This window comes from Delphinapterus leucas, chromosome 3 (genome assembly GCF_059928025.1).
Source record: "Delphinapterus leucas isolate spDelLeu-1000000601 "Yukka" chromosome 3, BTC_Dleu_Yukka2, whole genome shotgun sequence".
Classification (NCBI taxonomy): Eukaryota; Metazoa; Chordata; class Mammalia; order Artiodactyla; family Monodontidae; genus Delphinapterus; species Delphinapterus leucas.
In genome coordinates, this window is record NC_143131.1 from 124,878,303 (window position 1) to 124,904,502 (window position 26,200).

A 26,200-nucleotide genomic window follows, 5' to 3' on the forward strand; every position below is an offset into this window, starting at 1 on the left:
AGAATATATCATTTACTCTCATAGCTCCCTTGTGCCAAAAGAGACAGATACAGCACTTTCTTTATCCCACAGATAAGAGATGTCGAATATAACCAGCACACAAGGCAGAGCCTAAATAGAAACCGGGTATCTTTAATCCCCGATTAATACTCCAATTTTTACTTAGAATATACCACTTCTGTATTTTTCAAAGGATTTACAGAAATACCTATAGATTAGGAACAAAGAAAGGAATGACATTTAGAAGTCTAAATGCTTTTGTATATGTTCCCTTTCTGTCTGGTAACCAATTTCCCTATAATAGAAGCAGTGCTGAGTGTGGAAAAATGGCAGTTGTAATTCATGATTATGTAAATTGGTATCAGTATCGTCATGGGCTGCAAACCAGGCAGAGACCAAGATTGACCCTGGGCAAGGGCCTGAGCTTATATTGCTGGAGTTCAGTAACATTGCTTGAACTCCTGTTTCTCTGATCCCACTTGCTCTGTAGGGTGGCTGCAAGGGTGAACAGTTAGTATAGATACTTGAATGCCTAAGGTAAACTCGTAGTTTGATCATCCAATAAAGTTATCAGAAAAGTAAAGAATAGTCCCTGGCCCTGCTATTTCTTTACTCCAGATATAAAAGCCTGAGAAAAAGAATAAATAATGAGTAAAGACACCATTCTAGAAGGTCATTCTTAACTTCAAAAGAATAGGATAAATTGATTCAGTTTCACCTAAATGCGACAATGCAGCATCCTTCCTTAAGCATTTGACATATTCTTCGATCACTTGTACCCCTGTGGGTGAGGGTACCAAGTAAAATTAAAAATTGGGTTGTTAACGTCTGGAGTTACCTTGGGTTTAATAGGGAATATCAAATCTGTGACCTACAGTAGAGACACGTCTCTCAAGGGGGTTGGGTAGTAAGCACAGCACGTAAGGTAAAAATGGATCAAGTCAAAACTGCATTTGGGAAAGTTCCATGTTGGACCTAAATGTAACATGTTTCGAAACATCCAACACAGCCAAATTTTTCTTTCTTACTGAAACATACTTCTTTTTTCTTCTTCTTCTTCTTTTTTTTTTTTTCTGATTGAACACCATGTTAGGTAGATAGCTTGCATCTGGGACATGTTGCAATTTTTAAAGAAAGTATTTTAAAGCCTAGAATCTCTCTGTATGGTGAATGTGCCTGACTGAGGGAACAAGAGATTCCTACCCATCTTCTCACACATTGAGGAATATACTCATTGAGTGGAAGGCAACCAGAAGAGCCTGCAGTATTTCAATTGTTCATTCATTTGTTCTCATCCTCATTCTTAAGTTACCATTCATTCATACAATCTTGACTTCTGTCTCTTTGGTCCACCCTCTTCTCCCTCTCCTTTAGCAGAGCACAAACAGGTGAATTTGCATACATTAAATATCCCTCTGATTTGATTCCACCGCGGCACTCAAGGCAGACATCATCAATCAATCACAACACGATTTTCCTTCCATTCCGCCCAGACTGGACCTCACAGTTCTTCCCAACACAGCACTCCAGGCAGTCACTACAGGTTGACCAGTGCAGACTCTCTGACATTCCATATAATTTTTTTAAACCACTTAGATTCCTTTGCTGTTTTTGAGCTTCATTTCTGTATATGATTTTTAAAAAGCAAGCACTAGATGAGATGCTTTCAAGAACTTACACTGAATTCTATGATTTTATGATCCTTTAGCCAGTTAAGGCCCATGGATCAAATCCACCTCATCACCTGTTTTTGTATGGCCTGTGAGCTAAAAATAGATGTTACATGTTTAAATCATCAAAAAAAATCAAAGAATAATATTTTGTGAAATGTAAAACTCATATGTAATTAATATTTGTGTCCATAAATAAAATTTTATTGGAAAATAGTCACTGTTATTTGTTTACATATTGTCTATGGCCATTTTTACACTACATAGAGTTGTAGGTGTGTCAGAGGGTGTACACCCACGAAGTCTAAGATATTTACTAATTGATCCTTTACAGAATAAGTATAAGCTAATGTATGATGAGAAAATAATGGGTTGAATGCCAAGTCAAGAGAATTGGTATCAATGGCAGATTTGATAACAAACATATGGACACCAAGGGGGGAAAGGGGGGAGGGGATGAATTGGGAGATTGGGACTGATATATATACACCAATATATATAAAATAGATAATTAACGAGAACCTGCTGTATAACACACGGAACTCTTTCACTTCGCTGTACAGTAGAAACGAACACAGCATTGTAAAACAACTATACCCCAATTTAAAAAAAAAAGGGCAAGTAACATAACATGAATATATGTATTTGTTGAAAACTCATCTTACGACACACTTTAAAAAGGTGAATTTTATCATAAAATTTATATTACTTTTATTATTTTGTTATAAAAATTCATCGTAAGAAAGTAATGCCAAACATAAAAATAAGAAAGAACCGGGCTTCCCTGGTGGCACAGTGGTTGAGAGTCTGCCTGCCGTTGCAGGGGACACAGGTTCGTGCCCCGATCCGGGAAGATCCCACATGCCGTGCAGTGGCTAGGTCTGTGTGTCATGGCCGCTGAGCCTGCGCGTCCGGAGCCTGTGCTCCGCAACGGGAGAGGCCACAACAGTGAGAGGCCCGCGCACCACAAAAAAAAAAGAAAGAACCAGGAATTTATGGGGGACTACAGAGAGGAATTTGACCTGAAATTAGGGGCTCTAATAGAGGCCACTGAGATGTAAATTTAACATGAAGTTTGTCAGTATTTCATAATCCAGCTAAGAAGTTCAGTGAATACTATGGGAGTCTTGGGAGGATGCATTCTATTTTTCAAATTGTTCACTATTTACTAGTTATATTTTTAAAGTTATAAAAAACAAGTAACTTCTCTAATCTTCTATTTCAGAAGCTAAAATAAGTCCCTCCTTCCCTCATAGGAATGGTGGAGGAATCATTAGGAAAAATACTCTAAATCCAAGTATGATTAATACTATTTATATTTCATGTTAGTATGATAATCCTTTGTAATTGGTTAATGATATGCTTACACATGCTTTTACAAGTGTTTGAGTCTGCACTGAATAATGCAAGCTTAAGTATAATTTTACTTCCGATTAAATTTTGGTTTATGCAAACTGAAAACTATTTAATATTAACTATCAATATAACTCAACATTTTATTAGTTCAGAACCTAGTTGCTTTCTATAATCTTTGCAAATGAAATTTTTCTTCTTTTAAAGGATTTTGGGGCCATTAATTTCTCCATATACGTGAAAAGAAACATCTCATTTGCTGAAATGTAATTTGTAATTTCTTTAACTCTCATTAGTATTTGGGTAACATTCAGTTCCTGTTACCGGAGAATAACAATTAACATAGAAGGAGGAAATAGCTGAGCAGCAGAGGAAACACACTAAGATTCTCATGAGAGTCAGATGTTAAAATTACATAATTAATTAAGAAGAAAAATGTCCTCTACAGAAAAGTTTATCTAATCCTCCATGGTTGGAAGAAAGATGGCTTTTCAATAAAGGTAGAAAAAGTATGGTATGTATTTACTATAATAGTCAAATAAAGGTAGGAAAATTGAATAATAATTCACACATTTTTTAAACTCTTAATTAGTTGTGTAAGAGTAGCCAGGGTGTTTACAATCACATACACACATACACTGTAGAATCAGATTAACAATGAATGCATTAAAATGTTTTGAATAATTTAAATATGGCCATAAGTAGTAACCTTGTCTGAGCTAATTAGGCTTACTATAATATACAATAGAACATCCCAGAGAAAGAATTCAAAAACAAAAAAATTTCTGGAATAATTCTGAGATAACATATCCGAGTGTTATTAGGTTGACTAAGGTTCCAGTATGGTCTCTAATACTATCTCTCATATTTCCTGGTCACATAAATTAATCTGGCTGAACTTTAGATGCTACGTTAGTACAAAAGGAGAAATTATTTACCCATAGGCTTTTGTGAGGATTAAATTCACACAGTAAGCATACAATAAATGTTTGTAATACTCCCATAATTTTGTAGTTTTGTTTGTTTAGACACTGCAAAAATTGTGTTAATGCTAATTAATGATTAGATTTCAAAAATTAGATTTGCATCTATTTCTTTATACTTAGAGTTAAGGATTTTCTAGTATTACATACTGGATTTGAGCAGATACATTTTGTAGTTCATATTATTTAGAATTGTAGTTTTAACAAGTAACTTCTGTTAAACGCTGAGATTCATTGAAATGTTGTGTCTTGTTGCCTGACCTACCTAAGTCCATGGAAATAGGTTTTTCAACCTTCTACTGACCTTGCTTCTTCTAATGACAAAAATACATCTTTGCTTACTCTAACAAGAACTGGAAATATAACTGTTCTAATGAAGCAGGAAACTTACAAAGTAGGGGGAAAATACAGCAGTACATAAGGCACTTGCTTCCTATCTGTCAAAGAAAGGATCCCATTATTCTGTGTAGGAAGAAAGTCAGGATTTGAAAGCAAGAAGCCAGACATCTCAGTGTATTTCACGTGGAATCTTCAAGAACATAAAAGCACTCACATTCAAAGAAACTAGAAACTGTAGCTGTTTTGAACAGCAGAAGTCGCCATTTGCATGGGAAAAATAGGGACTCTGAACTTGGGGGTGCCAGTGTTCAAATCCCAGTTTAGACTTAGCTGTTAATTTCAGTAAGTTACTGAACTTCTCTGAGTCTCAGCTTCCTTGCCCTTAGAGTGTGGATAATAATAGCTACTTGGAATCACTGCTTTCAGAATTCATTTAGTGCACACAAAATGCCTTTTGAAGAGTAGGTGTTTAATAACATGAAGTTACCCTGACTACATAACCATTTCCTTTCATCAGTGGAGATCATTTCAGGTGGAATACTACTGCTGTAAACTTGTCAGTGTGCACTCCTCAAGTATCAGCCCAAAAGCAAATTTGCAAAACAAACCAGCCCACCACTCTTTTGAAGTAAAAGGAAAGGAAGGTGATACTATCCCAAGCACTCAAGCGTACCATGCCTGGGGAGGAAAAAGCAGGCCCACCTCCCTTTGAATAATCTACTCTACACTCCAGTTCTTCAAGAGTTTATCTAAGATACAGGAAGTCCCAGTCAAAGGAGTTCAAAGAATTTTCCAAAAAATGGTGGCGCTCAGAATAATGAGGTCAAAAGATCAGGTATTGTAGTAGGTGACAAACAGTCCAGGTTTGCCCCAGACTGTCCTGATATCAGCACTGAAAGTCCCACATCTCAGTAACCCTTTCAATCTGGGCCAAACAGAGTTGGCTGTTTGCTCTAACCATAGGTCACATATGTGCTCCCTGGTCACAGAATAACAGTACTAGAAGGGACCATAGAGACTACCCAGTCCAACCTCTTCATTAAACAGATGGAAAGTCTGATCCTAGGTATGGGCCAGTGACATCTCCCCAGGTACAGAGCTAAATCCAAAGAGTGTTTCAGAAGACAAGGGAACTCCAGCATTCTAATTCTAGATTTGTAAGTGTCATACAGAGGAAAAAAATTTATAGTGGTGAAAGGCCCAGACCTTGAACTCAGCTACTTGGGCTTCTATCCTGTGTCTCTGCACCAACTCTCTAACCTTTTTAAGCTCCAGTACTCTCGACTGAAAATTGGTAATTGTTAGCGTTGAATGACGGGGTGCAAGTAAAATGTTGGGCTCAGCGCTTGGCACGTAAAAAAGGCTAAAGTAGTATTTGTTTTAATCTATTTCTCTTCTTTTCCTTCATTAATTATTATCATCATCATTATTACTTGCTACTTAGAACAAGGGAGACGCAAGGAAGGATAATAAGACTCTTTCTTGGATTTTCACTAAAATCATATGGACTTTAAGTATACCAAATGACAGTGTCTCACCCTTGGAAATTACTTGAAATAAGTCACTGTGAACTTGTGTCATGCTGATCTGAACAATTTACGGACACTTTTGGAAAAGATACTTCTTTGATTAGGACAAATACACTGAAATTGCTTTAGTAATTTACCTTCAAAGTACTACATGTAGTTCTTCCAAAAGGCTCCTTTCAAAATGCGGAATCTTTACCACCATTCCCTAGGTCCTGAGCCATTCCCTGTAGAAACCAAACTATTAACAGCACTCACCAAAGGATGGACGTGCCACAATAAAGATGAGGTATATTTGAAATTACTACATAGACCAATGATACAACAGAAGTTTGATTCAGAAGCAATGCTTCATGAATATAACTAGTATTCAGAAGATGTGGACAACTTCAGGATACAAAAAAAGCCAAATACACAATTCCTCTTTCTTCTATTCCTCTTCTACAGTTCAATACTATAATCTATTAGACTGTAAGTCACTTCCATACCTAGCAGTGTACAAAATGATGAAAAAATCAGAATTTTAGAAAACCAAGTCAGGTGCCTTTGAGGACCACAGCACGCTTTCTTCGATGTGCGCTGAACGGAGATGAGCTTTGAGAGGAGTAAGGGACAGCATTTTACCCTTAATTTCAGAGACACTTGAAGATATTTCACTACTTCCTGGTTTGATTTATACTCTAGATTGTTTCCTATTTGCCTTTTCTAAACTTCTCATCGAAATAGCCTCCAAAAATACAAAAATTTACAACAACGCTGGGAGAAAATATCTCGAATTACAGCATGGATAGGCTAAACTGAGAAACATTTGTGTCTAAAGAGGGCAATATTTTAGGGAAAAAAACACTATCCCCAGAAATCCACAAATGGAGGCAGAAGAGTCCAAAACAAAAGACATTAATTAATCCAATGAAACCTAACATTCACCCTAAATGTGAAAAATATGTATTTATACATTAATAGATTTTTAAATATCTCCTTAGGCAATTAAAAAAAGAAATATAATTTCATCAGATGTATTTTTCCATTGTCAGAACACAACTCCATGTCATTCCCTTCACTTCTGGGTCATGTGGAAGGCCAGCTCCTTGCAAAGACATCTAAATAAACAAGAAAAACACCAAGATAAAGGAAGGTGAGGGGAAATGGTAGATGAGTACTTATTAACTCTCTATATTATCTAGGTAAATACCAAGTCTACTGACCGTTCCTACATGCTCCTGAATATTCTAATATATGACTATTTAGGGTGTGTGTGTGTGTGTGTGTGTGTGTGTTGCGAGTAAAGGCCTGAGGAGGGAACCGGTGACTTAAGGAATTAAATTGTTTATAGGTAAATAAGATCACTCCGTCCCCTCACGGTAACAGCTTCATCTAATCTTTCATAAGAGTGAGGTAAAAACTAATGATGTAGAGAACAAAGTCAAGCTGTGATTGTCTCATTTCTTTCTTTATAATATACAGAAACTGTTTAAGAGATTAAATCCTTTGCACATTGCGAGCTGTCATTCATAGATCGTTTGGTTGAATAACAAGAGTAGCTGGCATCAGAAAAGCCAGGTTGAAATATTCTGGCTTTAAAACAACTTCATGGGAATGCTCTCTCTTTAAGGTTATATTTTTGATCGTTATATTTATGATATAAGAAGGGACTAAAATTGTGTCACATGCGCTTATCCATACAAGCACACGCACACACATATGCCATACAGAGAGGAAGCCTATAGTGTAATGAAAAGGATATTGACTTTGTAGTAAACCAGAGCTGGGAGTTTGGGAAGCTTATGACACCATTTGAGTTTCTGTTTTCTGTTCTGAAAACAGAAGATAGCAGCACAGAGTTTATGGGTTTGTCGTGACAGGAGTACACACTGCCTCTGTCAGGTTATTGCACTTGCTGTTTTCTCTGTGGACGGTGTTTTCCTCCTTCACGACCTGGCCACACTAATGCTCCTTGGTTTCCCTGAACACAACCCACTCTCTCTTGCCCACACAGCTTTGCACATGCTGTTCCCTCAGGCTGGAGCACTCTTTTCCCCTTCCCTTTGCACAACTAACGTGTACTTTACCTTCAGGACTGAGCGTCGGTACTATGCTCCTGTGACACCTTTGCTGACACCCCCAGACTAGGCCGTGTGCTTCATTTATGTACTCGCGGAGCATTCTAACTTCTGTTATCACGCCCCTATTACCCTGGACAGGCCAGCTAATTTGCCTGAATTTTTATTAGACGATGGGCTCTTTAAAATGCGTATCTATTTAGTTCAGGGTTCTAACCATGTCTCCCAACAATGATCTTTCCAAACCAACAGTGCTGAGGAGGGCCCAGTAACAATGGGCATTCTTTCACACCTTTTGTACACAAGAGAGGCATTTGGTGTAATAATAGTAATAATAATGCAATTATTAGGTATCTCTCTGCACCATGCATGGCAAAAAGTGCTTTCGTGCACTATCTCATTTAGTCATTGCAATACTTGTTGGGAATATGTACTACTAGCATCCACATTGTACAGATCAAGAAACAAAGACTCTGAGTCTTAATGACTTCACAAGGGCAGGAAGCTTTAGACGGTGAATTCAAGAAACAAACCCAGGTCTGTCTGACGCTAACAAAATTTTTTTCTCACCAAGAATGCAAGTTTTCTGGACAACAATTAAATGATTCACTCCTCAATGAACGCTGTGGAATAAATGAGCACACGGATGTATATACAGTAGGCACCACAACTATTCATTTCTCATGTGCTTTAACTCATACCCATTTTTCCTCTCTTTCTCTTTTTCAGTTAATTATTTTGAGTAAGCATGTATGAGGGAACAACTTGATACTATATCTATCTCTTCATTTTGGACAATAAATATAAACTGTTCCCGTCACATCTTATTGCTTCCTTCTCCTCAATTAAACTGTCACACGCACAGGCTGAATGGTGAAGACGGCGTGATACATATTGTGCACTCACTAGAGTGCTTGCTCCTCCAGAACAGGGGTTGTTTATTTATCTTTGTGGCTCCAGCTTCTGGCATGATGTTGTCCCCACTGTAGACAAATGATAAACTCTGCAGTAACGGGTTGTTAAATAAATCGTGAACTTGAGGTTACAGAATTTGTAAAGGCTGTTTAGAAACTATGAATATGACTCATTTAATGAAATTGAGAAACAAAATGGAGGGTCTTTGCAAGGATAATAGCTAAAAGAAATGTCAGGTTATCACACAGTTTCTACAAGTGAGTAAATTGGTAGAAGTGGATAAACCAGGTAAAACTGAACATTAAATTGCATTCAGCAAATATTTGCCAACTTACTAAATCTGAGACACTGTGCTAGGATCTATGATTTATTTGATAACTAAGGAGAATTTTCTTATTGTTACAAAAGAGAATTTACCTTTTTAGTAACTGAGAATAATTTGCATGTCAGACCAAGAGAAAATAAAGCTTTGTCTTACGTGGAGAGGGCAGAGCAATCTTACTAAAACTTAACTAGATGAGGTCCATTTTCCTGCCTAACACATCTGAGGGCTTCCCACTGCCATTATGTTTAAATTTCAAGCTCTTTTCCATAGCATATTTGGTTCCTCAGATCTTTCTTCCATCCTTTCTCACTCCCAGTATACTCCTTATTTTCCAATTACACTACACTGTTGTTTTTTTTTTTTTCAGTACTTGGGCCTCTCACTGCTGTGGCCTCTCCCATTGCGGAGCACAGGCTCCAGACGCGCAGGCTCAGCGGCCGTGGCTCACGGGCCCAGCCGCTCCGTGGCATGTGGGATCTTCCCAGACCGGGGCACGAAAACGTGTCCCCTGCATCGGCAGGCGGACTCTCAACCACTGTGCCACCAGGGAAAACCTACACTACACTTTCTATATGTCTCCCCAGATATTGTGCTTTTGTATGCCTCCAGTCTCCAGATTTGGAATGCCTTGCTCTCTACCTAGTGACCTTCCACTCATCCTTCCAGACACTGATCAAGTAACTGAAGCTTCTGACACCTTCAGGCAGAAGTAACCAATTCAGCCAGTGCTCTCCAGGGGTTCCCACTGGGCACCTATCAATCTCAGGCTGTAGTTACACTTCCATCCAAACCACAAAATTCTCATGCCCAGCTTCATGTCTTACTTGTCTTTGTATGTTTTAAATAGAGCCCAATAAATGTCCATTTACATCATGGGAATGGTTACTGCTTTGAGGTGTAATACGTCTTCTTTGTATTTTCCTCCTGGACTAAGAAGTGAAAAAAATGGTGGAAATAGAAAGCATTTCTTTATTTAATTAAACACTTTCTATTTACCAAACACTGGTTCAACACTGGATGTATAATGGTGGATAAGACAGATGTTCCTTCCCCCATGGAGCCTGCATTCAGTGGGGGAAAGCATAGCAAAGAACTTACATAAGCAAATTAATTATAGTTTGTAATGAGTGATAAGATGGAAGAAATTAGAGTACATGGTGGGGAATGGAGAAAGTGGCAGGGAAACAACTTCAGGTAAGAAATTGAGGGAAGGTCTCTCTGAACTAGAGAAAGGTGAACTTACAGCTGAATAATGAGGAGTCCAGAACCATGTCCATGCGTAAACAAGAGTCATTCAAATGTCCTGGGCTTGGGACACACTTCGCATGGTCTGCAGAAAGCCGTGGTGGCTGGAGTGGAATGAGCAGAACACTGGTCCTAGATGAAGTTGGACCAGTTGGCAGGGAATGGACTGGATAAAAAAGTGTCACTTTATTCTCAATGCTGTGGAACCCAGTGGACAGCTTCAAGCCAAGAATGGAATGGTTGGATTGGTGTGGTATTAGCGCTTGTGTTGTAAGCCATGACTTAAAGAAAAAAAGTTTTCAAATTCGGGATATCTACCTGGACAAGACTTCCTCACTGGTTTACTGGTCACTTCATCCTCCTCTCCACTGGGTGGCTCCAAAGATCGTCATAAGTATCTGGCCTGGTTAGTCTCCCAAGTAACTGCTTTATGGCAGTCTCCTTAAACAGCTATGTTTAAGATAGGAATACAGACAAGAGAGTATGAACAACTAAATAAATAAAAGGGTAAAACACAATCAGCTCTTTGAAACAGACCTGCATTTGATAGACTATATGTGATACAAGAATCACTATTTTTTCTATAAAACCCATGTATGCCAAGCCTTTACATGACTATATACATTAGGACTAATGAGTAGTTTTATTTTAAGCAGAAGTGACTGTACCGACAGAAGAATGGTTTATAGAAGATATCTGAGAAGTATTAGGGCAGAACCTGGCAGCCTGCTAATTAAAATGACAGGCTTAACAGTTGCCAGTTTCTGCGTGCTTGCTCTGTGCTGCTTAGCACCACGCTAAGTGCATTATTATATATACATTGTCTCATTAAATCTCCCATTTATCAAAGCTGATAGGAATGACCATTATCCCCTTTACTAAAATTGGGAAATTGAGACTTAGGACCTTTAAGTGACTTGGCAAACATCTCAGAGATAGTAAGAGGTGGAGCTCACATTTGGGTGGAAGGCTGCCTGATTCCAAAACCCCTTATGCAAGCCAGGACCAAAAAGAGGCTTCCAGAGACATCACTTCTAGTCTCGATCTACTTTATTGCAATCTCAGTTTTCTCAGTGATAAAATGGATATCATTATCTCCTAGGGGAAAGGGGGAGATAATAATAGGGGTCCAATAAATCTGTAGTGCATCTCCAATGCCATGAAGACAATCAAAGTGTTTTGGAAACTACCAGATGTTATATAAAAACCATTAGCCAGACTCATCAAGAAAAAAAGGGAGAAGACTCAAATCAACAGAATTAGAAATGAAAAAGGAGAAGTAACAGCTGACACTGCAGAAATAAAAAAGATCATGAGAGATTACTACAAGCAACCCTATGCCAAAAAAATGGACAACCTGGAAGAAATGGACAAATTCTTAGAAATGCACAACCTGCCAAGATTGAATCAGGAAGAAATAGAAAATATGAACAGACCAATCACAAGCACTGAAATTGAAACTGTGATTAAAAATCTTCCAACAAACAAAAGCCCAGGACCAGATGGCTTCACAGGCGAATTCTATCAAACATTTAGAGAAGAACTAACACCTATCCTTGTTAAACTCTTCCAAAATATAGCAGAAGGAGGAACACTCCCAAATTCCTTCTACGAGGCCACCATCACCTTGATACCAAAACCAGACAAGGATGTCACAAAGAAAGAAAACTACAAGCCAATATCACTGATGAACATAGATGCAAAAATCCTCAACAAAATACTAGCAAACAGAATCCAACAGCACATTAAAATGATCATACACCATGATCAAGTGGGGTTTATTCCAGGAATGCAAGGATTCTTCAATATATGCAAATCTATCAATGTGATAAACCATATTAACAAATTGAAGGAGAAAAACCATATGATCATCTCAATAGATGCAGAGAAAGCTTTCGACAAAATTCAACACCCATTTATGATAAAAACCCTGCAAAAAGTAGGCAGAGAGGGAAATTTCCTCAACATAATAAAGGCCATATATGACAAGCCCACAGCTAACATCATCCTCAATGGTGAAAAACTGAAAGCATTTCCACTAAGATCAGGAACATGACAAGGTTGTCCACTCTCACCACTCTTATTCAACATAGTTTTGGAAGTTTTAGCCACAGCAATCAGAGAAGAAAAGGAAATAAAAGGAATCCAAATGGGAAAAGAAGAAGTAAAGCTGTCACTGTTTGCAGATGACATGATACTATACATAGAGAATCCTAAAGATGCTACCAGAAAACTACTGGAGCTAATCAATGAATTTGGTAAAGTAGCAGGTTACAAAATTAATGCACAGAAATCTCTGGCATTCCTATACACAAATGATGAAAAATCTGAAAGTGAAATCAAGAAAACACTCCCATTTACCACTGCAACAAAAAGAATAAAATATCTAGGAATAAACCTACCTAAGGAGACAAAAGACCTGTATGCAGAAAATTATAAGACACTGATGAAATAAATTAAAGATGATACAAATAGATGGAGAGATATACCATGTTCTTGGATTGGAAGAATCAACATTGTGAAAATGACTCTACTACCCAAAGCAATCTATAGATTCAATGCAATCCCTATCAAACTACCACTGGCATTTTTCACAGAACTAGAACAAAAAATTTCATAATTTGTATGGAAACACAAAAGACCCCGAATAGCCAAACCATCTTGAGAACGAAAAACAGAGCTGGAGGTATCAGGCTCCCTGACTTCAGACTATACTACAAAGCTACAGTAATCAAGACAGTATGGTACTGGTACAAAAACAGAAAGATAGATCAATAGAACAGGACAGAAAGCCCAGAGATAAACCCACGCACATATGGTCACCTTATCTTTGATAAAGGAGGCAGGAATGTACAGTGGAGAAAGGACAGCCTCTTCAATAAGTGGTGCTGAGAAAACTGGACATGTACATGTAAAAGTATGAGATTAGATCACTCCCTAACACCATACACCAAAATAAGCTCAAAATGGATTAAAGACCTAAATGTAAGGCCAGAAACTATCAAACTCTTAGAGGAAAACATAGGCAGAACACTCTATGACATACATCACAGGAAGATCCTTTTTGACCCACCTCCTAGAGAAATGGAAATAAAAACAAAAATAAACAAATGGGACCTAATGAAACTTCAAAGCTTTTGCACAGCAAAGGAAACCATAAACAAAACCAAAAGACAACCCTCAGAATGGGAGAAAATATTTGCAAATGAAGCAACTGACAAAGGATTAACCTCCAAAATTTATAAGCAGCTCATGCAACTCAATAACAAAAAAACAAACAACCCAATCCAAAAATGGGCAGAAGACCTAAATAGACATTTCTCCAAAGAAGATATACAGACTGCCAAAAAACACATGAAAGAATGCTCAACATCATTAATCATTAGAGAAATGCAAATCAAAACTACAATGAGATATCATCTCACACCAGTCAGAATGGCCATCATCAAAAAATCTACAAACAATAAATGCTAGAGAGGGTGTGGAGAAAAGGGAACACTCTTGCACTGCTGGTGGGAATGTGAATTGGTTCAGCCACTATGGAGAACAGTATGGAGGTTCCTTAAAAAACTACAAATAGAACTACCATATGACCCAGCAATCCCACTACTGGGCATATACCCTGAGAAAACCAAAATTCAAAAAGAGTCATGTACCAAAATGTTCATTGCAGCTCTATTTACAATAGCCTGGAGATGGAAACAACCTAAGTGCCCATCATCGGATGAATGGATAAAGAAGATGTGGCACATATATACAATGGAATATTACTCAGCCATAAAAAGAAACGAAATTGAGCTATTTGTAATGAGGTGGATAGACCTAGAGTCTGCCATACAGAGTGATGTATGTCAGAAAGAGAAAGACAAATACCGTATGCTAACATATATATATGGAATTTAAGAAAAAAAAATGTCATGAAGAACTTAGGGGTAAGACAGGAATAAAGACACAGACCTACTGGAGAACGGACTTGAGGATATGGGGAGGGGGAAGGGTGAGCTGTGACAAAGTGAGAGAGAGGCATGGACATATATACACTAACAAACGTAAGGTAGATAGCTAGTGGGAAGCAGCCACATAGCACAGGGAGATCAGCTCCATGCTTTGTGACCACCTGGAGGGTTGGGATAGGGAGGGTGGGAGGGAGGGAGACGCAAGAGGGAAGAGATATGGGAACATATGTATATGTATAACTGATTCACTTTGTTATAAAGCAGAAACTAACACACCATTGTAAAGCAATTATACCCCATTAAAGATGTTAAAAAAAACACAAAAAAACAATGTATTTTCAATCAGGTGTCTGATTTGTGCCTTAAAAATAATACCCTCTCTCCAAAATGATTCCTTAAAAATTCTCTTTTCTGTTTTTCTAAACTTGGTTGCCCTCTTTTGGAACTTGAGGCAAATTCCATTTTAAATGTTCATTTATATCATGCGATCCTCTCTCAAACAGGTTTTCATAAGGAGCTGGCAATATAAAGTAAGGTTCTACAGAGTTCTGCCACCAACTCATTGTGTGACTTTTGGCAAATTCCTTCCTGAGGACTCCCATTGGTAAAGGAGAGAGTGGGCCAGTTGAAGTTCAAGGTTATTCCAACCTTGAACATTACTAGGATAGAATGTAGCCCATGGCTGAGGTAATAGAAAGAAGATGAAAGGGGCTAAGTCATAATAAAACAAGATAATTACTCTGAAATATTTGTTTGAGTAAATTATGGGGCTCTCGACTATAAGGTGAGCCACCAACAGCTTCAACAATTTCCGCATATATTTAAGATGCATTAGACACCATTGTATGAGCTAGTACTAAACAAGGTGATCAAAGCCAAGGTGGTTCTTGCACGCTGTGCAAGTTTACATCTAGACAGATCAAAAAATGGGAGTCTAAAAATTACGTTTCAGCCACAGACACATTTTGTTGGACCAACACAGTTTTTAACACTTTTAAAACTTGCCAATGTTTATAAATGATGCGAGATTTCACAGAAGTTCTCGTGTCTCGCTTCCCTTTTAAAATCTGAATATTTGGCAACGCAGAGCTGGTATTTCCACATTGCAGCGAAACGCTGGACTTGGATAGAAGCTGTTCCCACATCACTCCCAGACTAGACTTACACCCTCCGGTGCCTCCCCCCTCACCCTCGCCTCACCACTGCCCACCATCTCACACCCTGGCAATTTCAGTAAGAAACCTATATGCCAATTCTCTGATGGCTTAAGTGTGTGTGACTCTAGAGTTAGAGAGAAAACAGTAGGAAGTTATTTCAATCGTGTTGATTATCACAAAAGGGAAGTACAGGGAGCTGCCACGGGAGAGAACAAAGAAACTTCCAGTGGGATTGATGTTAAAAACGGGGGCTGGGAGCCAGGAGACCCGGGTCTAGAAAAGGTTCTCTCCATTAATTATGTTACACTGGACAAGTATTTTTCTTCTCTGTGTCTCAATTTCCCCAGCCGTAAAACGAGGAAATCTGCAAAACCGTAATCGTTACATGATCCTTCATGTCGGGATCTATAAAATTCTCAACCCTCTCTTGGGTCTTCCTAACACCCTTAGGAAGTCTTAAAGGAAATGGTGCCTCTCCCCATCTGAGATCTGCAGGCTCCTATCCGCCACCTCCATATCCACCATCCTCGGCGGCGCTGCCCGGGTATCTTGAGTGGGAGATGGTAGGGGGTGGGGGAAGGGGTCACTTCAGGGGAACCGGGTCTCTGTCGGGGAAGTTGGGTCGCGCTCTGCGTCTCTGCGGCTCCGGATCCTGCCAATGCGCCGCGGGACCCGCCGCCAGCTCGCAGCGCCGCCCTCCCGCCTCGCCCTCGCCCTGGCGGAACTCGGAGCCCTGGAGACTGCCCAGGCCAATCCCGCAGAGCACTGCGCCCGGGACCGCCCGCCGGCCGGCTGCTCCCCACCCCTGCCCCGACCCCGGAACCACCCCTCCCGGAGGAGCTGCGACCTCTGCCTACGCTCGGACCCCTCAGCAGCTGCAGGTGCCAGCCCGCCACGCCACGCCCCGCGCTGGCGGCCGCTGGAACGCCCAGGCAGGTAGGTGCCTTCCCCTGCTTGCTCCTCGTTTCTCGGAGTTGATCTTTTAGCTTCTGCTCCCCGGGTGGAAGCACCAGTCTGAGCTTCTCGGAAGGCGTGAAGCGACAGCCGAGATCTAGGTGAGTGATGGTCTAGATTTTTTCCTTTTAAGTAAACCTGCATACTAAGGGCACTGTTGGGAACCTAGGAAGTTAAAACGGAAGAGAAATATAAAGGCAGGCCGTCAGGATGACCCACTACAATCTGACAGGGCTGGGACCATTCCTAGCTTCTTAGCTATTTTGTACCCTACTTTGTCCCCCAGCCTCTGACTCGGGTCCAGATGCGGACAGACTTCAATAAATATTTGCTGGGTGGAGATAAGTACGGGAGGTATTTCTGCTTGTTTCTCTTAGCCGGTCTCAAAACAAGCCAACACTGCCTTTGATGGTTGGCTTCATCTCCACCAGGATTTCCCCCCCCTAAGCTGAAGGATTTGAACGTTTTTACACAAAGTGCCGAGGATTCACACAATGGACTGCTATGCAGCGCTTAAAAAGCAGAAATCAGAGCTGTAGAGATCAGCATGGCTAGATCGCACAAGTATAATGGTAATGATTACATTCAGATGCAAAATATACCTACTATATGATGTCATTTAGGTGACTTACTTTAAAAGACATGTCGTGTGTGTAAAATCGTAGAAAGTGGACTGTAAAATGTATACCAGATTCACAATTGTGGCTGTTTTGGGGAAGTATGAAAGGGGAATTAATTTGGCATGAGGATTGAGGTGGAAAAACTATTTACCTACGGTTTTAATATATAAAAATGATGAAGCAAAAGTTGATGAAATATAAACAATACTTAACTGCAAGTGGTTGTAACTTGGGTCTTTTTCAGGATATTTTCTTTCTTTCTCACATTTCTAAATTTGTCTCAGCTTAAGTAGTTCTGTTTTTCAAATGCAAACAAAATAAATTATGTCTATGCATATGCTGTGACAATAAAACTAGACAGTTCTGTCAGAAGTTACAACTTTCTTGCATCACAACATAGGTTCTTCCTGAAGAAGACACCTCTTTACCTAGGGAGCCTTAGCTGCTTGGAGCAGCTCACCTGTTGACATCCCCCAAAAGTGTAGGCCAAAGGTCAAATGTCATCTGCAGTTAATAATCTGATAAGCGGCCAGGTCAAGGTAGAATCTGGAAACTCTTTGTGTTCCTATAAGACACATTGCTGTTTCTCTTATATGTTCTGTTTAGGATGTTCATTTCCATGGGTGGTGACTGTCTGCTTGACATCTCAAAAAGTGGTTATGTAACACTGCAGAGTTAATATCAGGTCAGGAAAGAGGCCTATAGCTCTGCTGGGCCCTATTCAGTGGGACAGAAAAGATGTGTCTCCACTTGCCTGCCAGAAAAACGTTGACTTCTTTCTGGATGTGAAGGAAAGTTACAAATTTGGTTATCCATGAAGGGAGAAAAAGATAAAGACCATTCTAGACTGGATTGAGAGTATTAAGTGCAGTGGAGAAACCACCACCCAATAGTCCGAGCCTGCTCATCCCCCATACATATACAAAATTTGTTCCCTGTTTACATATTTTCTTCCCGCTAAAAAAAAAAAATCACCGTATATTTGGTAAACAAAATTGTCTGCACATCAGAAGGCAACTCAGAAATATGGCAAATTGTGATAATTTTCCTCTTTCTCTTTCTGACTTGACAACTTGCAAGGTCAGTGCTCGGTACATCTTGTGTTGCAGGAAGATGGGCTACTTGAGAAAAGCCTGAGGTGTGAAGAAAAATCTAAGAAAGACAGGATTGGGGTGTGGTGTGAAAACTACATGTACCGAGGTTTTACGCACAAAATTAAAGAGAACATAGCCCCAGTCGGTAGTATTAACAACTGCAGCTCCTTCAAATTGATATTCTCTTTAGGACTGAGCCTCTCTAATGTCATCTGTGGCTCAGCCCTGACACTATTTCCCACTTATTGAGGACTCTAAATGCAGTAATGCAACACACAGGGCACCCCATATGCTTCTCCCTAGCCCACAAGGAAACACTAAGGGCATCCCACCTGCTTCTTCCTCATCCTCTTTTCCACTGGCATTAAAAGCCCTTTGTTTTTAGCCCAGAGATATAGTTGAGTTCTTTCTATCTTCCTGATCTCCATCATCCCCTCTGAGCTTCCTCCAGACACCTGTTACCTCCTGCCCCTCCCTCCCCTCCCCCATACCATTTAATCACTTGCTTCCTAATTGCTGACTCTGTCTTTGCTCTCCATTTAATGATTCTTTTTAAAGTCCAGAAGGCACTTTGCCAGCAGTTGGCTTTCAGTATGACAAGCCGCATTTCCTTAATGAGTCTGCCTTCCAAACGAAGGCTTTACTTACATTTCCCCTAATAGGAAAAGGAGCTTTTCTTCTCAATTTGCTCCGGGGCTCCTCTAGTTCCTTTTCAATAACTCATCCTTAGCCCAGGTTCACGTGGGATACTTTTTTCAATTCTGACTCCGATCTGTATTTCCTTCACATGCAAAAACTCCAAGAGGAAATCAACAGGTGTCAAATTTAAAATAATACGTGATAAGGAAATACCCACTACTAATAAAATAGCAATAGCTAATATTAATTCTTTGCAAATTATGTGCCAGGCGTGGTGCTAGCTGCCTCATACAGACTCTCATTAACTATATGCCATGAGCTGTATTTGTCCTATACATGAGATTTGCTCAAGCCATATAGCTAAAACAAACTTTTTTTAAAATTAATTTTTATTGGAGTATAGTTGCTTTACATAAAATGAACTTTTAAATATAATTTTATATAACATCTGGATCTTGACCCTTTTTTGGGTAAATCTGAAGATCTGGCCCCTGGGCCCATGTTTCCACTTAGCAACAATCTTTTAGATCCAAGAGCAGTGGCATCTTTTAGATGGAGCCTGGATTCACTAGGTCACCAGTGTCGCCAGCAGGCAGTAATGTCTTCCACCTGGTCCAGCTCGATTACTTGCATTTCCCTCTGGCTCTTGTGGGCATCTGAGCTTGTTATTCCTACAGAAGGCATTGCTGTTTCTCCCATTTAAGAGATGAGAGATTAGGTCATTGAGCCAAAGCCGTTATCAGTGTCAGTTTTAGAACCAGAACTCTGGATGCTGCCTCTCCTTACCAGTTTCCAAGAAAGTAAAGTTATTTATGTTTAAAAATGAACAAAGCCATAAATACACAACTTTAAGGGCTTTTTAGCTCTCACCTATGTCATTCAATTTGGGCTCTCTAGTGGCCTGCAATTATCAAGCACTTGTGCTGTGAAAAGACTTTACTTATCTCATGAAATCACATTTAATTTGTCTTTGAGGTAAGGACCGTTATGATCTTCAAGTTCAGGGAAAGGAAAAAAAGTAATGTGTTCCAGACTTCCCCGGTGGTGCAGTGGTTAAGAATCCGCCTGCCAGTGTAGGGGACACGGGTTCGAGCCCTGGTCCGGGAAGATCCCACTTGCCGTGGAGCAACTAAGCCCGTGCGCCACGACTACTGAGCCTGCACTCCAGAGCCTGCGAGCCACAAATATTGAGCCCACGTGCCACAACTACTGAAGCCCGTGTGCCTAGAGCCCGTGCTCTGCAACAAGAGAAGCCACCACAACAAGGAGCCTGTGCACCACAATGAAGAAAGCCCGAAGACGCAACACAGCCAAAAATAAATAAATATATTAAAAAAAGAAAAAAAAAGTAATGTGTTCCATGAAGCTCAGCGACTTGCTGGTATGATCAAGCCCAAACTCAGAACTTGTTCCTTTGACGTTGTAGTAACTTCCAGGGTAGGAGGAAAGAGGCGTATGTCTTTTCATGACTAAAAAAATAAGTTGTTGATCACACATCAAAAAAATGTTTAAAATTAACATATTTTCTCAAAGACATGGAGAGTCACAAAATATATTTTAGTTTATAGTGGTTAAATAAAGTATTGCTGACCTCATTTTAAACTTGCCTTCACACTCAGAAAAATATTTTGCTTTCCTCCTTTCTTGTAAGTCCAGGTCCACTTCTGACGAGGCCATGTAGTGGGTACTCCCAGATGCTTGATTTTCTCTGTTTTCTCTGAAATTATTATTTTCAAGAACAAAAAAATTCCACTGCAGGGGCATAGATGAGGTTAATTTTCGGCCATCATCTATAATCAGGGTACCTAGAGTACACCATATCATAAGGATACTGTTTCTTTTTCTCTCCTAGATATCTAGCTAAGGTTTCCGGTTCTCTTTTGAGTGAAGCTGAATGTTTCTGCTGGGATAATGTAACTGGAGGATCCGGGTCTGGGCAGACTTGACCATGGGAGCCAACACTTCAAGCAAACCACCGGTGTTTGATGAAAATGACGATGGTGAGAAACGTGCGATAATTGTATATAAATATAGTTTGCAAAATTCAAATATAAGCTCCTTGTTTCATAAGTAAACTGTCATGTTAAGACCTTAAAAAAAAAAAAAAAAAAAAGAACCGCAAGGGTAAGCCTGAGGACCTGGTATGCTAAGAGCTGGATTTTTACCTTCCACTTTCCATGGGACCTTGGACAACTTTTTTTTTAATTAGAAAAGTGATATATTAGATTTTTTAAATTTTTTTTAACTTTTTATTTTATATTGGAGTATAGTTGATTAACAGTGTTGTGTTAGTTGTGGGTGTACAGCAAAGTGATTCAGTTACACATATACATGTAGCTATTCTTTTGCAAACTCTTTTCCCATTTAGGTTGTTACATAATATTGAGCAGGGTTCCCTGTGCTATACAGTAGATCCTTGTTGGTTATCCATTTTAAATATAGCAGTGTGTCCATGTCAATCCTACACTCCCTAACTATCCCTTTCCCCCGGAAAACCATAAGTTCTTTCTCTACATCTATGAGTCTGTTTCTGTTTTGTAAATAAGTTCATTTGTATAATTTCTTTTTACATTCCGCATATAAGTGATATCATACAGCTTTCTTAATCACAACTCTACCAATGCCCTTTGTCCAAAGGGAGCTATGGGTTGTCATCTGGTGGATAGAAGACCTTGAAACAAAATGATTTATTTGTTCTCTGTGCTGCTCCCTTGACAGTTGAAGCTACCCCTATTGCTAGTTGTTATAGAAAAATTCTTATATTATCAAGTTGCATGTGAATGATAATTGATACTCATAATGTTATACAGTGGAGTCAGGCAAGCAAGTTGGTGCCTCCTAGCCAAATTCCACAATGCTGGGTCACAGGAAAAAGGATCAGTTTTATTGGAGAAAAGGGAAACTTTACAGCATCCTTGTAGGCATATACTGTTTATAGGTCGCCTGGGAAAAAGGTGGCCCTGGGTCCTAGCTCGTAAGTTATCCAGGCCCCCCAGAGGCAGCCCTCAGAGTCATTTCCAGGGAGTTCTGCTAAATGGACCACAGAGAAAAAGAACAATGAACTGAAATCCAGGAGATCTGAACACTCGTCCTATTACCAGCTACCTGTGTGCTCAAGAAGTTTATTTACCTTCAGTTTCCTCATCGATCAAGTGAGAGGAGAGGGTAGTAACCTTGAAGGTCTTTTTCAACTCCAAAAGTTTATCATTTTGAGATCCATACTGCCAAAATTATGAAGCAGCATCTGAATCATCAAGGAAAGCTTGCTCAAACAGAAACTACAAATAACAGTGGCATAAAGAAGATGGTAGCGTTTTTCTTTCTCACGTAACAATCTAGGCATAAGTAATTCAGGTGAGATGTGGCTGCGAAGGGTTAGGGACTCTGGCTCTGACAAGCTGGCTTCTTTCCTTCCCTTCCCTGCCCTAGAGTGTTACTGTCACCCTCATGCCTCAGGATGGCTCACCACCACATCGACATTCCAGCCAGTGGGAAGGGGAAGAGTGGGGAGACCGAGCCCACTTCTTTTAAGGATATGATCTGCCTCTTGCTTGTCACTTTCACTCACATGCTTCATTACAAAGGAGACTGGGAAATTTAGTTAATTATCTTGCGTGGCCATGAATCTTCTAAATACAAGGAGTTGTGTTTTGTTACAAAAGAAGGGGACAATTAGCTATTTGCCATGGCTGGGAGACAAACAGAAGTCTGCTGCAATCTTAATTTTTGAATCTTTGATTGGACCCTTTAAAAAACATGTCTAACCAATGAACATTCCTTGTTGCCAGCTGTTCACTATCAGTTTAAAGGTGCATCATGACTACCTATACAAAATATTCTCATAGGAGCCCTGAAATTACATAGCTTGAAAATGGTCTTAAGAAAACTTTTTCCCACTCATATCTGTTGCCTTGCTTTGCTTTATCAAGTTGTAAAGTCAAGGATCTAGAGGCCAGGGATGTTCCTTGATTTTTCCATCTCTAAAATGGGAAGGCAAGAAGGCTTAGATTTCATTTGTTTGGTTCCCTGTGCTCCCTACAGATTCAAAACTAATGTGCATGAGGCTGGTCCTCAGAGAACAGAGGAGGTAAGAGAGGTCAGCTTCATGCTTGTTACTTGCTAGGGGTATGTATTGTTTTAAGGTATTAGGATAACATGATAATGAGAAAATACAGAGATGTCTAATTCTTTAATCCAGCCAGCCCTTGGTCTCATGGAGTGCCCAAGAAAGCAACTGCCCCAAGGGATTATGGCAAATGGGAAATCAGGTAGCACTTTATAAGTACCTTCAAGGGGCTCTGGGAAAACTAGGTTGGAGTGGAGTTAGGCTTAATGAGCAAGCAGATCTTTGTTAACACCCTCTAGGTCACCACTTTTTGTGGTGCTGTCCCCCAGGCCAATGAGATGAGCCTACAGCAGCACCCTTAGAGAGAAGAGCTGAGCCTTAACAGTATGTCTGCACTTGCCAGGGGCGAAGCTCTGAGTCCGTTCACACACACAGTTGCAAGGCAGAAGTAGAAAGGCAACCCCGCCTACTACGAGCCCATCACTCCGCTAGATGTCCCTCTGCTAGATGTGAGGAACAGAGTAGGAGAGAAGATGGCCCTTCCCCTGCCCTTGTGGAGCTCGTATTCTAATCGTGGGAGGCAAACAATAAACTAGTTCACAAATACATAAACCAGATAACTTCAGATAGTGTTAAAGTGCCACCAAGGAAATGACTGTGAGTGATCTTATGGAGAGGGACAGGTGACGGTAAGGAGACCACTTCAGATAGGGTGTGGCCGGGGTTGGCCTTTCTGACGAGGTGACATCTGAGGTAAAGGCTGAAAAAGGTGAGGAAGCCAGTCATGTAATAACAGAAGAACAGTTCAGGCACAGGAAAAAGTCCAAATAATGACAAAATCGGAAATGACCAGTTGCCTATGTCTTCACATTCCGATGAGGATGAGTTTGTATATTATGAAAGGGATTTTTAAATAAATTTATTCATCTATTTATTTATTTATGGCTGCATTGGGTCTTCTTTGCTGCGCGCGGGCTTTCTCTAGTTGTGGCGAGCAGGTGCTACTCTTCGTTGCGGTGCGCTGGCTTCTCATTGCGGTGGCCTCTCCCGTTGTGGAGCACGGGCTCCAGGCACATGGGCTTCAGTAGTTTTGGCTCGCAGGCTCAGTAGTTGCGGCACACGGGCTCAGTAGTTGTGGCTCACGGGCTCTAGAGCGCAGACTCAGTAGTTGTGGCGCACGGGCTTAGTTGTTCTGAGGCATGTGGGATCTTCCCGGACCAGGGGTCATACCCCAGTCCCCTGCAATGGCAGGTGGACTCCCAACCACTGCGCCACCAGGGAAGTCCTGAAAGGAATCGCATTTAATTGCCGTATTAACTTGTTTACAAGATCATTGAGTTTTGGGGAGGAAAAGTATGAAATTCCAGTTATTTACTTTTTTTTAATCAGTAAATCCTATAAAGGTGATTTGGCTCCTTTCATAGGTCTGGATTGAGCACAAGGTGAAACTTTATTTGATTGCTGTGAGGCTTCTGACCAAGAAACAACAACAAAAAGCACTGACTAATCCAAGAACATAAATGCCTATATCATTTTGATCTATTTTTATATAAATAATCAAATGGGGCCAGAATCTAGGGCACTTAAATGAACCAATTTAATTCTTTTTAATATATTGCTGAAAAGAATCCCAAAATGTGATGGAAAAGTATCTAATATTTCCTTCAAAGTGTTTACTATTCCCAATATATAGATTTGAGGAGAAAATGTGTACTCATTTTCCCAAGTAATATTTCAAGATTTCTTTCTCATGGAAAAAAGGTTCACTTTGAAGGTAATTAAGGAATAAGATGTTAGTGGATGTCCCTTGAGATAAGCTGTTCTTGCTGGAATTCATCCTGACACTTTGTGTTTCATGCTGTTCCATCTGATACTGATCTTGAGATCATTCTGTTAGTTACTTACGTTGATCTTTATTTAGTGAAAACAAAGTATAAGCTTTACAGCTGCTGTGGAAGAGCAGAAGGCTTGCTTATTTAATTACTGTTAAGTGAGTTTTTACAAAGTAGGCCTCACATGATATTATTGTTTTCTTTTGTGGCCTAGGGCAAACCCAAGTCCTAGTTACGTTTTTTATTGTGGTATAATACATAATAAAGTGTACCATTTTAACGATTTTTAAGTGTACAGTTCAGTGGCATTGAGTATATTCACATTTGGGGACAACAATCACCACCACCATAGAACTTTTTAATCTTCCCAAACTGAAATTTTGTGCCCATTAAACAGTAACTCCCCATTCCCTCTTCCCCGCAGCCCCTGACAACCACCATTCTACACTGTCTCTATGATTTTAACTATTCTAGGTACCTTATATAAGTGGAATCATGTAATATCTGTCCTTTTGTGTCTGGTTTATTTCAGTTATCAAGGTTCGTCCATACTGTAGCATGTATCAGAATTTCATTCCTTTTTAAGGCTGAATAATACTCTACTGTATGCAGATACCACATTTTGTTTATTCTTTCATTCATCAGTGAACATTAGGTTGTTTCTACCTTTTGACTACCATAAAGAATGCTGCTGTGAACGCGGGTGTACAAGTATCTGTTCAAGTCCCTGTTTTCACCTGGTACATCCTTAGAAGCAGAATTGCAGGATCATATGACAATTCTTCAATTTTTTAAGGAACCACCCAGCACAATGTCTTCCACCTAATTATGTTTTGTGTTTTAGTAGTGGGAGACCACCTGACATAACAGGCCAGGACTCTGGTAGTGGAAACACATACACAGTTTCAAATCTCAGCTGTGCCACAGCCTAGCAATCTGTGTATTTCTATGAGAAAAAGCAAAGGGGATATAGCCTGATCAACCATCAAACACTAGAGTCAACTTAACTAACTATAAAGTGTTCTAAAGGGATTTGAAATACAATAGAAAAATGTCCCCAAATCTGAATAATTACTAGTGAATTAATTTGAAAAAAACCCAAACAAACCCTTCTATTGTACAAGTTATCAAACCTCTGTAAGCTCAGTTTCTTCATATATAAAATACGAGTTAATTGGGCATACTTCACTGGGTCATTGTGAGGAGAGAATAAAATAGCGCAGATAAAACACTTAGCAAGGTGTCTCATATAAAGTAACCACCCAATTAATGCTAGTTATAATATTATTTACCAGTGTCAGAGTCTCTGAGCATGAACTCTTTGAAGTATTTCAACTTCTAAAAGGAACGAAATCGATTACATGCAACTGTGTAGATGCCATAGTTAATATGACCTATTCACACTTCTATCAACAGAGCTGAACTGCCAGATGGCAGATTGCATGCATTCTGTGAAAACCTATATA

At 39.8% G+C, this 26,200-nt stretch overlaps 1 protein-coding gene across 1 annotated transcript in view; it reads left to right on the forward strand.

Moving 5' to 3' along the window:
• Positions 1-16,187: 16,187 nt before the first annotated feature.
• Positions 16,188-26,200, forward strand: part of STK32A (serine/threonine kinase 32A) — a 119,686-nt gene continuing 109,673 nt past the window's right edge. Inside the window, exons 1-3 of the mRNA XM_089908585.1 lie at positions 16,188-16,465; positions 16,516-16,584; positions 20,760-20,836. Coding sequence (XP_089764711.1) covers positions 16,188-16,465; positions 16,516-16,584; positions 20,760-20,836 — 424 coding nt within the window. The remainder of the gene's footprint in view (positions 16,466-16,515; positions 16,585-20,759; positions 20,837-26,200) is intronic.